Source organism: Vanacampus margaritifer, chromosome 3 (assembly GCF_051991255.1).
Source record: "Vanacampus margaritifer isolate UIUO_Vmar chromosome 3, RoL_Vmar_1.0, whole genome shotgun sequence".
NCBI classification, from domain to species: domain Eukaryota; kingdom Metazoa; phylum Chordata; class Actinopteri; order Syngnathiformes; family Syngnathidae; genus Vanacampus; species Vanacampus margaritifer.
In genome coordinates this window covers 18,949,624-18,965,690 of record NC_135434.1, presented here as the reverse complement: position 1 = coordinate 18,965,690, position 16,067 = coordinate 18,949,624, and the positions used below count along the sequence as shown (strand labels likewise).

The following is a 16,067-nucleotide window of genomic DNA, read 5'->3' as shown; positions in this document are numbered from 1 at the left end:
AACACCGTCATGTGTACTGAAAGACAAAGGTGCTCACCATGCTATACGTCTGATCTATGCCTGCCATTCATTACTCCTGGAGTTTTTAGTGATGCCTTTTAAAGCTCAGCTTGGCAGTCTGCAGGGGGGCTGTGTGTAGTACCCTTGACTTGCTAGCTACACTGAGGTGGAACATCTGGTCCCGCATGGCTTGCATTCATGTGTGGTCACACTGGCTGCAGACAGGCAGACCCACTCAGTACACAGACAAGATAGAAGACAGATCCCTCCGACTCAATGGGCCGAGAAGAGGATGACAAGGGAGTTGAGATCTGCTGCGGTGACTCAAATGCAGTATGGCTTGTCTATGCGGCCGGGAAGAAAGGAAATGTGGGTGGTGGTGTGGGGGATGCCAGGAAGAGGGGAAGAAAACTAACTGACAGAGAAGAGATACAAGCCCCGTCTGCCTGAAGTTGGGAATCCCTGGGGTGCGTTTGCAATAAAACAACATGCTGACTCTTTACTCGTCCTGTCTGACGAGTATAACATATCTCTGTGAACAACCCCCACACGGGCCCATGCTCTGCAAATGGAGCCACTGCAGACACGCACAGTACAGAAGAGACAAGCAGGGTGCTGATTGTTGCATCATGTAAATTAGGAGGTGGGCAGATTTCTATCCATCCAAGCTGCATGGTGGAGACACAGCTATTGTGGTCTGGTGCTTCGAGACCAAACCCTTACCAGGTGATCTTTGCATCAGACAGTGTACATCGAAGACTGTTTACATGCGGTCAATAACCTTTCAAAACCCGAATATTGCCAATACAGTATTCGGATTTTGAAAGGCCATGTAAATATGCCCATAAACACGATTATGCTTTATTTGGGTTTAAAAAAAAAACAGAGCAAGATCCCTGGGTTCCCCCTTTTCTAATTTGGTCGTATAAAGGCAATGGGGTACCTTATTTGAACAGATCTTTGGTTTGTATTCTGCACATGTCCCATTTGAAAGGAATCTTGGTCTTTTCACTACAGGAACTACTTGCGTGTTTGGCGGCCATCTTACATTGCCATTCGCTAAACGAGCCTAACTTGAAGACATCGGTTTTTCTGTGGCATTTTCATGTTATTTTCAATCTCTATGGTGAACGTGCCACAGTGTGTATATAATAGGGATGGGCGAGTACATCAGTATCGGTACTCGTGACAGTGGTCGATAATGATATAACTAAAAATGGTAAATTAGATGAATCAAAAAGTATCATTAATTTCATGCAATTTTAAGGAAAAATACTATATTGGAATTTATAGTGTTCAGCTTACATGAGTACACCGCCTTCGAAAACTTTAATTCAATATCTCATTAAACATAAGAACAATTTTCAAAATTTTGACAAAATGTTTTCTGTATAATATGCACTTAACTCACAACATGAAAGTAAGGTTGATAATAGAATGTATAGATGACAAAATCTTAAGTTTAATCAAATTAACTAATGCAAAAAATTCATGCATCCCACAACAATAATGACTACACCTATTATTTTCTATGACCATGACTTTTATGGATAGCAACATGTCTGCTATAGGCCTGGAATTAACAAGTTGTCAGTTTTTTTCTCAGGGTCTACTTATTTGCGCAAAATGTTCTTCAAAAATTTGTTTAAAAAATTACTTTTTTGTGTGTACTAATTAACACATTTTGTTTGCAATCAATGGTCAACATTTATGGGGGTATTTTGTTGTATAGTATTTCATACAAAATCTGGTTACAATTCTGTTGGTGTACTCATTTATGCTGAGTAGTGTAGGTCTTTCAATAAAATTATGTCTTTTTTTTTTTTTTGATGGGTCAAATTTTCAAAATAACTAGTGGTGGTACTTGGTATCGGTATTGGTGACTGCTCGGTCATGATGCACATATATGCGTGTATATACATATGTGCATCTGGCGTACAACCCACCAGAAATACGTGTTTCAGAAAATCAGAATTTTGACATTAACCTGAATATTGACTGCATGCAAATTGTAAACATAGTCAACGTGGGGACTGATGGGCGAGCTAGAGGGGATGTCCTGTCCTGCCCTGTCTGTTTTAGCTCGTGTAACCCTGCAGAGCAACATTTTGCACACAGCGGCGTCGCTTGGTGCCTCAAATGTCGCTGTTTTTCTTCACACGATTGTAGGACCCGGGGTAAACTGTGATAAGCCACAGCATGGAGTAACAAACCATTTTTGCTTCAGGTTTATTTCCACTGAAAAAAATCCTGTTATTGTTATAATTCAGTTGCCTAGCAAAAGCACTTATCTACCATAACTGGGTGAGGTCTATTTACATTTGTGTGTATTTTGCATTTATACAACTCCACTTTGATGCTGTTCAGATGAATACAAACTCTTTTCAAGTTACTAAGCAGTGTTTCACTCCCTCGAAATGTTAAACAGCTGGGCATGTTTTAGCTACAAAGCATACTTGTTGCTTGCCTCTGACAGGCGAACTAATGGCTACATTTGCATTAGCTTTTTTCAAGCAGATGTCACAGTGTTGTACATGCATCTAGCACCACAGTCAGGCCTTTCTTCAAATCAAATCACCCGTGACGCCGTAGTAATATACTTAACACACTGTAGAATTCCATTGATGTTGGCATCCCTATGACCTTTCCCAGGGTGACTTCATCAACTTAAACTCTGGCTACCCTTTTACACCGTAATTACCTTGGACAATGGTAACAAGTCACAGGGGAGGTCACTCGAGCCTAGAGGAAGTCTGCATTCCACTGAGTGCTTTCTTTTTTTAGACCTTAGATTTGTCACTCAGGGCGGCACACAGTCACCACTCAAACTCATGTTTTTTTTGTCATGGCATCCAAACTATGAAAAATTCCCTATCATCACTTCACAAACTTGTTAACTTATTTCTATGGCAGGTTCTATTTTCTATCCACTTTGTGTCTCCTTAGTACTCGTTGTCTACAGTAGCACAATGCCCAAAGGCCCAGGCCTTTTAACCTGTAAGACATGCATCCACTATATTTTAAGGTAACAAATGTTCTTGAAAAAACAATCTAACTAGAGAAAAAAATATTTATTTTAAATAGGAAAATGTCATTTTAGTCTTACAAAGTTTCTAGCAAAATCAAGGGAATTTGATGATTAGTTTTTTCTTCCAAACAGGCCAATTTCCTTTCCATTAATAGAGAATAGATCTTCACTGACTCATTAAATGTTGTGTTTTTGTGTTATTTCTTTGCCCTTCACCCTTTACCATTCCCCAGGTTCACTGTTTTACCCTCAGGCTCCCTGAAGATAACTGATGTACGCCTCATTGATAGTAAACTATACACTTGTACTGCAGAGAACCCAGCCGGCAATGTGTCCTTAAGCTACAATTTACACATCCAAGGTAACTTTGTGGGCCTTTAAGTATGAAGTCAGAGATCACTGTCGTGTTGGTAGAATTCATGATAAAACACCATTTCTCTCTTGACTGTTAAATTATGAATAGATATCGTAAAGCATTTGTTAAGGTTATTCTTTTGTTTGTTTTTTCAGCCAAGCCCAGGATTCAGCCCGCACCCCCCCTATTGAAAGCTCTGGTTGGACAAACAGTCACGCTCCCATGTGTGGTCCAGGGAGAGCCGAACCCAGAGGTCAATTGGTTTCACAATGGTCTTCCTGTTGGGATCAAGGACACGTCACCCCTTAGGATCCAGCAGGTCAGCCTGGCTGACAAAGGAACTTACCAGTGCGTGGCTCGGAACAGCGCTGGACAGGAGACTTTGGAGATCAAGCTGGAAATTCTTGGTGAATTCCTCTAGTTATAAATTTCTCATGCTGCATTTTCCAACCTCAAGATAAGCCCCAAATCATGGCTTATTGGGCCACCAAAAGAGTAAAATGCTATAAGTCATTCAAGCAGGAATATTTTGATTTATGTTTGTTCCAATGAATACATGGTTAGTTCAAATGAATATGCCATGTTATGTAACATTTTTTTCATTTGAAGTTTGTGTTTTGGAGAGGAATCAAATGTGTGACTTGAAACTTTGGTCTGTCTTGATACCACTGTGGCTTTTGAAACCCTTTCTCAGTCTTTTGACTCTGTTTGTTTCCCACAGAGGCCCCATCTTTTGCAGAACCAGGAGATGCAGTCATGGAGAAAATAGCGAACAGCAAGGTTGTCATCCCCTGCGCTGCTGAAGGTAACAAAAAAAAAAAAAGAATGAAACATTCACACGTAAATCAAATATTAGGTTATTAAACTGTAGGGCTACATTTGTTGCAGCATCCTTGCACTCATTAAATAGTTTTATCATTATCCTGACACCTTAGAAACACTGTTGCCTTTTTCTTAGTTCACTGATTCTTTGTGACTAAATTAGCCTTCAGGTGTGATGTAGTGAGCTTTCCATTTCCTGTCATGAACACTCAGGGTTGGGAGGTTTACTTTTAAAATGTATTCTATACAGTTAGTATTTAGTACTTAAATATGCAGTAAGTAATGTAATCCAAGAATTATAATATTAAAGTAATGTAACTTGATGACTTCAATCGATCCATTTTCTTCCGCTAATCTGGTTTTGGGTGGCGGGGAACCCTTCGTCCAACACTTTCGGGGGAATTCCAAGACATTCCCAGGCCAGCTGGGAGACATAGTCTCTCCATTGTGTTTTGGGTACGGGAACGAGCTTAGAACACCTCACCAGGTATCCAGGAGGCATCCTAATCAGATGCCCGAGCCACTTCACTAGTTGGGTGGACTCCCATGCAACATTGGGGACCCTGCCGAGGGCATAGGGTTGGTCTACTGTTACATTGCCAGAATAAAAAAAAGCACATTGATCCTCCTGAATCTGAAATTCGACTCCGGCATTCCTGAATAGACCTTACCAGGGAGGCCCCCTGTGGTACCCCATCTTAAAAAGGGGAAAATTACCATGGTCTGCCAATCCAGAGAAGAACGTGCTTACCTGTTGTTCAGGCGATTTTATAGAGGCGTGTCAACCAGGACAGTCTAATGAAATCCAGAGCCTTTAAGAACTCTGCGGGTCTCATTCACCCCCTGGGGCCTGGTAGAAGGGTGACATTCCATATCTCTCGAGCCAGTTTCTGTATCCGCCAAGGTCCCTACCTCCGGGCATCGCCCAGCTCATATTGGAACCCCTATGGAACCCCTATGGATCCTCCCACACAGAAGGCGCTTTCACACCAAAAAGCCCAAGAACTTAGAATTCCTGGTACAGACAGTTCCTGGTCTTAGGAGGTTTTGTTTGGCTCACTCGTTCACACACGGCAACAGTGGGTAAGGTAGTTTGAAACTAGTTTGCCCAGGATGATTTAGTAAAGAAACAAGCTGCACTACTCCTTGCAGAATCACGTACAGTTGAGCATGTATTTGTCACCTGGCAAAAGTTAAGTGTACAGTATAATTTGTCTTGGTAAGGCAGTTGAAAACTGATTCTAATGTGCAATGCCATTCATGCTGCAGACAGTATTTGAGGCAGTGATATATACTAATGTGAATTAAAAAAGTTTTTACATTATACACATAATACACCTGTTTGCCTGTCATGGAACTTTAAATCACCGTAATACTCAGCTGTCTGCAACCTGACTGGCATTGCAAATACTGTACCTAAATCGGATGATTAAAGCTTAAATAAATACACGACTTAGTCGATAACTCGAGTTTTTAATATTTTCAAATGTTTGCATGGCAAGGTTTTGGGGGGGGGGGGGGGTGAGAACAAATTGAAGATTTCAACAGTTTATTTGTGCACATAAAAAAAGCAAAGCCAGAAGCCGGGCTAAATTTTCAGTGCATGTCCGCAACCTGGAGGACATCTACCTGGCCATCATTTCTTGTCTTGGCGAGTTCCTGGCTTGCAATGTCCATTTCACTGACTGAATCTATCCCTTGTGCGCTTTCCTGTTGACATAGAAAGGCAAAATTAATAACAGTTGGAAATACAAGTACTACTAGTTACTTTGAGTAAAATGTCTTACCGACACAGGTGAACACTGAATGATGGCTGCTGCTTGGTAGCATGATGATGAGTTTACACTTGTGCCCGCATCGGAAACTTCATCATGTCTATCCACAACAGCTGTAAATTAAAATACATGCAGAAAAAATGTCACAGATTAGTATTAGATGATATGTCTGTGATGTCTGCATACATTTGCATTGAATCTTCAACAGTTGGCTTCTTAATATTTATTCAGGTGCATTTTTTAAAATGTGCAATACATTTTATTTCAAATGGGGGCCGAATCCCGAAAACCCAGAAAAATATTTTTGTTGAGTATACATTGTGATCGTTTACCTCTTAAAAATGAATCCTAAGGAATAATTCCTTCTTCTCTCTAACTGTAAGGGAAGAAGGCACGGTGGCTGACTGGTTAGCACGTCCGCCCCCCTAGTGCAGAGGACGTGAGATCGAGTCCGGGCTTCGGCCTTCCTGGGTGGAGTTTGCATGTTCTCCCCGTGCTTGCGTAGGTTTTCTCTGGGTACTCCGCTTTCCTCCCACATTCCAAAGACATGCATGGCAGGTTAATTGACCACTCCAAGTTGTCCATAGTTGTGATTGTGAGTGGGGATGGTTGTTCGTCTCTGTGTGCCCTGCGATTGGCTGGCAACCAGTTCAGGGTATACCCCGCCTATTGCCCGGAGCCAACTGGGATAGTCTCCAGTGCCCCCCCGCGACCCTTGTGAGGACAAGCGGTTAAGAAAATGGATGGAATGGAATGCAAGTATAATTTTTTTTTATCCTGATCACAAAACACTGGTACATGTATGTCGTTATCCCCCAAGCCAAAACAATGCATGTAGTTTTCATCAGCAGAATCATCAGTGGATACATACTTAAATATGACAGTCCTTACGAAAAAGTAGTATTTATGTGGTTCTGGTCTTGGGCCATGGTAACCTGCTTACCCTCAAGTGGAGAAGGTGAGGGCCGTGTCTAATGTGAAACAACAGCTGGAACATCCGCCTCCGTAAGCCACATCTGCTCTCGTCTGCATCTGGGCCTGCTGGGAGAGGAATCCTAATTACAGGTTGCAGCAAACAGATAAAGGGCATGCACGTACTGTATGTCTGAGGCGCAACATGATGCACAGAAAAAGGGAGCAGAAGTCACCTCTCTGCATCAAAGTTAAACAGACAGGCTGTGTGGCTCTTTGGCTCAGTTGAAATCCAAGTATGTGATACTTTACACAGCCAGAGAGAGGCAGTCGGCTGCAGGAAGGTTGTTCTCCAGATATGAGGAAGATGTAACCCATTTTCTGCCTCAGGAGTGTTATTAATTCACTGACAAGAGCATTGCATTGAAAAGAGGTAATCATCTGAGAAACACATGGTGGATATCAATCATTCTATGTCAACCACTGCAAATAAATTCAAGAGTCAATTAAATGAGGTCTAACATGTAAAACAGAACATCTGTTTGCATTTCCTTCCAGCAATGAGATAAATTTGCTTAACTGTAAGCATGTGTCCAGAAAGACATCCGATGAGTGACATCACAGTTTATTAATTCATTTTGCATGATCCGTGGAAATGATTAATTTGGGTTGAGGAAAGGTGTTATCTCAATGTGTAGCACCTCCGTAAATAATATTTTCGATACTGCACTGTACTCTCAAGCGTTGTCCTCATCCTGTAAATCGGTGTTTTGGTCAAGACCCTCCTCTTCTGACCTTTTCACCATTCCGCATATCTCACATTTACCACATCTAGTTCTTTTGTGCCCACTAATCTGCAGAAAACATCTGTTTGAGGCTCCGGAGTCTGAACGTTGTGCCTTTGAAGTACTCATACTGCTTAACACTCCCCCTATGTGTTAGGTAATAAATCTCGATAACAGTAGTACAAATCTTTCATCAAACCTCAATTCTCCATCTTGGTTTTCATGTTGGGATTTTTCTCTCTCATGATGCCCTTGAAATGTTAATTTCCCAGGGAAAGAAAAATGAACTCATATGGTCATGCCTGCTCTGCTTTCTAACATATAGATTTTTGTTATTGTTTTGTTTGTGACCTTATTTTAAACCTCATGCTTCTTTGCCTTGCAGGCTCTCCACATCCAAAGGTTCGATGGTTCAAGAATGGCCTGGATATACATCCTGGTCAATCAGAGTTTTCTGTGACGAGGGATGGAGCTCTTGTAATTAGCAGGGCTTCGGCCAGTCACAGTGGCGACTTCAAGTGTGTGGCGACCAATGAGGCGGGCTCTGTGGATAGGAAGACCAGACTGAAAGTGAATGGTAAGACCTCATCCCCACCATTACAGGGAAGTAAAAGCCCATGACAAATTTCCTGTTGTGAATTCTTTCAGTTCCTCCTGAAATCCAAGATGATGGCCAGGCACACAACCTAACGGTGACCTTAAAGCAGCCTCTCACTCTAGGCTGTGATGCATTTGGTATTCCCTCACCTACAATTACCTGGACTAAAGATGGTCATCTTGTGAGTTTGCTGCGCTTGGGTCCCATTGAACTGCACCTCGACATACTCAAGCCATACGTGACTCTGCCATGCCATCATGTGGTCCTTGTTATAACTACAAGATGACAGTCGGGATACAATGTGGTGATTTGTATCTGTACAGGTTGACGGTCCTGGGTTGTATCTGCAAAATGGGAACCGTCTGCTCAGAATCTACAGGGTTCAACCGGAACATGCAGGAATGTTTGCTTGCACTGCTCAAAACTCAGCTGGAGAAGCACAGAGGGAATATCATATTGTAGTGCAAGGTAAGCTCACAATGCAGCAACCCCACCACAATATTGGTTAAGTACCATCACTGACCAAATCATTTGCCAGTGGCCCAGTGGGAAAATATCACTTTGATCACTCCTGATTGTGCTGCTAATCTAACTATTTCAAATTCAAGACTTAAGTTACATTATGTATCTGAAAGGATAACAATCCTCATTTTATTTACATTTTTAGTGAGAGAAAAAAAGAGAAGCATTGTGTTAAATGCATGCCTTGTTTTACAAATTCACAAATTGATACAGGGGCTTTATTGGATTTCAAATATAGCTCTGCCTGTTGATGTTGTTAGTAAGTGTATACATAGCATAGCAACTGACAACGTTCTTATCATAAGAGACATTTGCATAAGACTAGACAAACTAAGAGCGGCTACCACATCGTCATCAAACATCATCATAAGGGACGTAGCAACTGTGTGCCAACTACAAAATAAAAATGACTTGACAATATAAGACTGAAAAATACCTCATTAACAAAAGGGACATTTGAATATGACTTGACAAACTAAGAGTAGCTAATACATCATCATCAAACATCATCATCATCAGGGACATAGCAACTGTATAGCAACTATAATATAAAAATGACTGACAAATACCTCATCATCATAAAGGACAACATAATACACGATCACAACTATTCAATGACCCCCAAAATACAGTAATAACATATACACAGTAAATTCAAATATATGTAATATATACACTTGGAAGAGAGTAAATTAAGAATTGGAAAAAATAAAAGAGACTCAAGGGTGGAGGAACGAACTCACGACCTTCAGCTTGGGAGACAGCCGATCTATTCCCTGAGCCACGCAGCTCCTGTTTTCTGTTAGTATATCGCTCGTGTCAGCTGCAGCTGATTCCATGATTCCATGGAATCTTCCTCTCCAAGAAAAAAAACGATGTATTTGGTCTCTTGGAGATAAGAACACAGTAGGAGGGGCATAGCTCAGGTGGTAGTGTGGCAGTCTCCCAAGCTGAAGGTTGTGAGTTTGTTCCTCAACCCTTGAGTGACTTTTCCCCCCATTTTTTTTATTTTACTCTCTTCCTAGTGTAAATCATAGCCTACTCTAAAACTGAGTCTATTTGGTCCCACTCTAAATAGAGTCAAATTTACTCCAAATGAATTACTGTGTATAAGGCAATAATCCTTATTTCTCTTACTAATGCAGTTGTCCTTAGTAAAAAATGCAATTTCTCTGTCCATGTCCTTGTAAAGACATGCATTCAGTGTTGCACCTTGTTGTTGTGTTTTAACCTACTGTTGCAGCTCCGCCAGTGATCTCAGGGACATCTAAACTTCAAGAAATAACAGCCATCCTAGGCCAGGAGGTGGAGTTTCAGTGCAGAGTTAGCGGGCGTCCAGCACCCAGAGTCGAATGGAGTCGCGACGGAGAGTATGCACTAATTTCTTTTCAGACGTTCAATCGAAAAACAATGCCAAAGATATGATATACCGTATCGGTCCTTCCTTTTCTCAGGGTACTATCCCGTGAAGGAGATCCACATGTGGAGTTTCTGGAAAACGGCCAGGTGCTGAAAGTGAAATCAGTCCGGTTGAGAGATCAAGGACTTTACCAGTGTCTGGCCAGCAACAATGCAGGGACGCAGATGCGCCAGTTCAGACTAACAGTGCAAGGTTTCCTTCTTTTCCCCCTCCTTACTCTTTTTTTTTTTTAAGTATAGTAGACTATGATGACAACAGATGCATTCAGAATTGTGTAGACAGGACACAGGAGAGGAAAATGACTGTGCCATTGAGGATGAGATTAAAGTGCTTTGGTCTTAACCTTCAAATGTTATATTGCATAATTTATATTTGCTTTCTCTGCAGCTCCTCCAACAATCAAGGGTCCCAGTGAGACCTCAAACGTGTCAGTGGTGCTGGGATTCCCGATAGTCCTTCACTGTGACGTAGAAGGTTCGCCCATGCCGAGTATCACCTGGTTGAAAGACAACCAGCCCATTGTGTCGAGCCCCCAGCTGACATACACCCAAGGTGGGCAAGCTTTAAGGGTGGGCTCAGCGCATGGAGACAGCACAGGCCTCTACACCTGCCGGACTTCCAATCCAGCCGGCACTGCTGTCAAGCACTATTCTCTCAGTGTTCTGGGTAGGATGCATTTCCACATGTTTGTGAGGCCAAAACAATCCATCTGAATCTGCTTTTCTGCTCTCTAAAGTACCGCCACAAATAGAGGGCGACTCGACATCTTCAGGCAATCGGGAAGAGAAAGTACGAATCAATGGCAGTGTAACTCTCTCCTGCCTTGCTAAAGGTTTCCCTGAGCCCAAGGTTACCTGGTTTAAAGATGGGCAGGTTAGCGAGACAAAGCATTTCCACAATTACTGTTACGCCAGACGCTCTACTGTATGGATGCATGTCCTGGAATCTAAGTCCGTTTTTTACCCTTAAGCTGCTGACAGGAAGCAGCCATGTTGGCATCCAGGAGAGTGGGGCCTTCCTGCACCTAGAGAATGCAATGATGTCCCATGAAGGTCAGTACACATGTGTGGTCACCAACTCAGCAGGAGAAGACAAGAGAGACTTCCATGTTGCCGTACAAGGTGCGTTATGCTGTATCAAACTTGTAACACGCACCAGTTGAACAAGGCTCTAAACTAGCAGAAACTTGGCATCACCTTTTAGTTCCTCCGGTCTTCCACCGCGTGACCAACAGAGAAGCATCCTGGGGTGCGGAGGACAGGGAGGATGAGGAGAGTGAGGACATGGTAGAGAAGCGTGAAATAGTCCTCGGCCATCCCATCAGCCTGTCCTGTGAAAGTAACGCCATACCACCACCTAAACTCAATTGGTACAAAGATGGACGAAAGCTCACCAGTGCTGATGGAGCAATATTACTGCCAGGTCAGATTAGAGGTCATTGTTTGAGATCACTTTTGATGACAGAAGACCCAACACCTTGTCTTGGTTTGTCTTCTCAGGTGGACAGGTGTTACAAATTGCTCGAGTGCAGAAAGACGATGCAGGAAGGTATACCTGTGAGGCTGTCAATGAGGCTGGAGAGGACCAAATGCATTTTGAACTAGAGGTCTTGGGTAAGCTTGCCTGATTTGATTGCATTGATAATTATTACATGATAAAAACAATCCATTCCAACATTTGAAATTGTCAGTATCACCTGTGATCATGGGAGCATCCGAGGAGTTTATGGAGGAAGTAGGAGCAGTGGTCAACAGTACTGTGGTCCTCCATTGTGATGTAACTGGACATCCAACCCCAGCGATCTCATGGCTGAGAGACGGCCAGCCACTTCACTCAGACTCACAGCATCTCGTCAGGGAGGACGGGGCCCAACTGCAGGTAAAACCGTGTTTTCCCACCGAGCCGCTAGATCGAAATATGACCTGCTGTGTTTTGGAATCACTCATCATTCATTTTATATAGCTCCTCAGTGTGCAGGTTTCAGACATGGCTGGATACTTGTGTATAGCAGAAAACAAGGTCGGGTCAATTGAGAAGCTCTTCAGTCTCACTGTTCAAGGTAAGAAAATGTTTTTTTTCTTGTTTAGTTGGATTGACTCTCACTGAGTATTATTAATCGTTGCTGGATAATTTTGACTTGCCATAGTGACTCATGTCAAAGGTGGCCCTGAAGTGCAAAACACAACAACAAATAATAACTAAACAATAGCAAATAAAAAAATAAAAAAACACCCAAAAATTAAACACAAAAGTAAATAAAATAAAATAAAAAATCCAAAAACACGAAAACAAAACATAAACCGATTTAAAAAACACAAAACAAATAACTGAACACATTAGCAAATCAAAAAACTCACAAACAAAACTAAACAGATCAGCAAACGAACAAACAAAAAACATATCCAAAAACAAAACAAATAACAGCAAATGAAAAAAACACAAAAACAAATAACTAAGCACAACAGCAAAAAAACACAAAAAAATAACACAAGAATCAAAAACAACACACAAAATTAATATACAAAAACAAAATACTAATAACATTATGTTTATTGATTTTTTGTTTTTGCGTTTTAAGTTGCCACCGTGATTAGTTTTTTACTTTTATTTTTAATTTGCATTTGCAAATATTTTTTGTTTTTGTTTTAATTTGTCATTGTGATTATTTTTTTTGTTTTTAGAATTTTTTTATTTGCTGTCATGATTATAGTTTTTTTTTATTTTTGTTCTAATTAGTTTTTTGGTTTTGTGTTTTTCAATTTGCTGTTATTTGTTTTATCTTTTTTTTTTTGCTTTGCTGTTTTTTTTAATACGTTTTGTTTTTGATTTGTTGTGTGTTTGTTTTTATTATGTTTTGTGTTTTCTGATTTGCTTATGTGTTTAGTTATTTGTTTTTGTGTTTTTTTTCATTTTCTGTTGTGTTATTTGTTGTAGTGTTTTGCACTTCAGGGCCACCTTACAAATCTACAGTAAACAGTATGTACAAACTTTATTTTTTATTTTTTATAGTACCACCAAGAATAATAGGGCCTAAAGAGGAGGAGCTGAGTGTGACCGAGGGTCACATGGTGTCATTGCTGTGTGACGTCCAAGCATACCCTCCACCAGAAATCACTTGGACCAAAGATGGGCAGATCCTTCACTTTAGTACTGGTATCCACATATTACCAGGTTAGATTTAGCAAAAAACAATCAATCCATAATGATGTCTCAATTGTATGTTTTTAATGTGGTATGTTATTATGACATTTATTATGCCTTACTTGTTTTTTTCCACTCCACCCCAACAACATCGGCTCCTTAACAGAGCAATGTACATCTTATCAAAATTATTAAATTAATTTCTTTGTTTAATTTCATACTTGATGTCTGGGTACAGTCCATACAATGCAAATATTTGTATACAAACAATTCAAAAGTACAGAGTAGATTTAATATGTCCCCTTTAATACTATAGGTGGCCAGATGCTGCAGCTGCCCCGGGCAAGAGTGGAGGATGAAGGACAATATGTGTGCACGGCCTCAAACTCAGCTGGCCAGGATCAGAAGAGTCTCCTCCTCAGTGTTTATGGTCAGCCATCTCCACACGTCAGCTTTGTACACAGATGATCACATCTCAAAGCATTGTCTCAGCAAAAAGAAAAAAAAATCTGTTTACCGCAGCTGTGACAGAGAATACGTAGCTTAAAAGTGAATCATGGCAAGTAGAAATGAATCACAATGAGATCATGTCCTCATTCTAAATGCAAACCAACAGTCCTGCCCAGCCTGAAGCCTCGTCTTGAAGCTGAGTCAGATGTGGTGACCCCGCAGCTTGGCTCTTCTGTAACCCTGCAATGCGAGGCCCACGGTGTCCCTGAGCCTGAGGTCACATGGTATAAAAACGGACTCCAACTAGTTACAGGGAATGGACTGAAGACGGATCGCCACCAGCTGGAGATCACAGGAGTTCAGGTCAGGACAACGTTGAGCTGACAAACACAATTGAGCAAACTCCAAAGTCATGCCATCACTTTGGAAATTGTTTTGCTTCTAGATGGCAGATGGTGGAACTTATACTTGCAAAGTATCCAATGTAGCTGGCCAGGTAGACAGAACATTCAAACTGGCAGTTTATGGTGAGAATATCTCTTGTGTGACAGACAACAATAGTGAACCAACAGTGGTGAACAGTGTTTAATTATATTTTTATAGTTCCACCTGTCCTTGATGAGCCTCTCATGGAGGCCTTAAACTTCACCTTGGGCTCTCATGTTTCACTTCGGTGTGAGGCCTCTGGGGTCCCTGTGCCAAGCATCACATGGCTCAAAGATGGAACACCCATTGGTACGACTGTGACAAATGCATGTAAATACCACAGTACCACCCAGTTTAACATTATAACTTGTCTGTTTACAGAGAGCAGCCTGCAGTGGCAGTGGTCTATTCGAGGGAACCGCCTTGAGTTGGGGCCTCTTACTCTGTCTCATGCAGGAACTTACACCTGTGTGGTCAAAAACAGTCAAGGACAAGAACAAAAGGATTATATTCTCACAGTGCATGGTAAGGAATGACCTCTATCAACTGGAACAAGAAATATAATTTTTTATTTAACTCTCCTGTTTGGTTGGTTTCTCAGGAACAGCAATAATGTTCCTGGGTCAATTTGACCCGGGTGTTAAATGATTAAAAAAAAAACTGCATCCCAAATACACATTATTAACCACTCCCATTGCAAATATTTGAAATGAACCACGACCAAGTGTCATCATGAAATACTACTGTTTGTAGTTCTTTAACTCTGAAATGGGTCCGTTTGACCCGGGCTATTTTTCATGTTCCAAAAGTGCCCTGATAATGAATTATAGCTCATGATTAAGAGTTTTCAATGCAAATGTCCAAATTAAAATGGGTGAATTTAATTTATTCATTTATGGTTAATGTTCCAAAAACATTCCGATAAAGATTTTACTTTGATTGAAAATATGCCCAGTGAATCATTTTAATTGTTGATGAGATGTTTCATACTTCTAATATTTATACTTTTTCACTCTTAAAATGGGTCAGTTTGACCCGGAATGTTTAATATTCCAAAACCAACCCAATAAACATCGTTTATATCTTATAACCATTTTTGCGCATACGTCAAACTTAACCAGTTAATCTGTTGATGTGAAGTTTTATAGCAAAACAACTATTTGTTGGGCCAGTTTGACCCGGCATATGCTCAATGTTCAAATATATAAAAATGAACCTTTTTATTATTATTAATATTATCTGTTGGTGCCAAGTTTGAGAGCGAAAAGCTGTCGTTTGTTCTTTAATTTTAATTGATTTTAATTTGGACCCACAACATAACAGGAGGGTTCAAATGTTTTGTCCATGAAAAAACACAATAGCATTGACCAGTTACCTTTTTCCTATGTAGTGTCGCCTACTATTCTGGATTCTGATCATCCATCTGAAGTTAGTGCACCCATGGGCGAAGAGGTAACCCTCGAGTGCAAAGCAGCAGGAAACCCCGTACCTCAACTCAGCTGGCTTAAAGATGGCTTGACTTTGGAAGGGTCAGACACTCGACACATTGTGTAAGTTATTTCCACTCCACGTTTCCTCACAGAACAATAATGCGTTGTCGTAGTAATAATATATTATTTGTCTTTACAAAGTAGCTCATCTAGTTTTACAATAACCCCTAAGAGGTTTGTGGAATAAACTAAAAATCATTTGCACTGAAAGCATAAGAGATGAATGTGCATGGAGACAAATGGATTCGTTTATAGTAATCATGGAGAACATTAAAAGCAGATGGTATACAGATGTTCAGTAGCTTATTTGATAAATGGAAGTGCAACCGATAATCATGTGTTT

General features: G+C 40.9%; 1 protein-coding gene across 1 annotated transcript in view; it reads left to right on the top strand.

Annotated features, from left to right (window-relative positions):
- The window catches only part of hmcn2 (hemicentin 2), a 51,545-nt gene that overhangs the window by 16,884 nt on the left and 18,594 nt on the right, over nt 1-16,067 (top strand). Inside the window, exons 23-44 of the mRNA XM_077560865.1 lie at nt 3,262-3,389; nt 3,539-3,790; nt 4,105-4,188; nt 8,063-8,254; nt 8,326-8,456; nt 8,599-8,743; nt 10,041-10,167; nt 10,252-10,409; nt 10,605-10,883; nt 10,954-11,090; nt 11,188-11,338; nt 11,421-11,639; nt 11,717-11,830; nt 11,908-12,095; nt 12,180-12,276; nt 13,227-13,388; nt 13,675-13,788; nt 13,975-14,171; nt 14,254-14,335; nt 14,412-14,543; nt 14,616-14,759; nt 15,625-15,784. Coding sequence (XP_077416991.1) covers nt 3,262-3,389; nt 3,539-3,790; nt 4,105-4,188; nt 8,063-8,254; nt 8,326-8,456; nt 8,599-8,743; nt 10,041-10,167; nt 10,252-10,409; nt 10,605-10,883; nt 10,954-11,090; nt 11,188-11,338; nt 11,421-11,639; nt 11,717-11,830; nt 11,908-12,095; nt 12,180-12,276; nt 13,227-13,388; nt 13,675-13,788; nt 13,975-14,171; nt 14,254-14,335; nt 14,412-14,543; nt 14,616-14,759; nt 15,625-15,784 — 3,393 coding nt within the window. The remainder of the gene's footprint in view (nt 1-3,261; nt 3,390-3,538; nt 3,791-4,104; nt 4,189-8,062; nt 8,255-8,325; nt 8,457-8,598; nt 8,744-10,040; nt 10,168-10,251; nt 10,410-10,604; nt 10,884-10,953; nt 11,091-11,187; nt 11,339-11,420; nt 11,640-11,716; nt 11,831-11,907; nt 12,096-12,179; nt 12,277-13,226; nt 13,389-13,674; nt 13,789-13,974; nt 14,172-14,253; nt 14,336-14,411; nt 14,544-14,615; nt 14,760-15,624; nt 15,785-16,067) is intronic.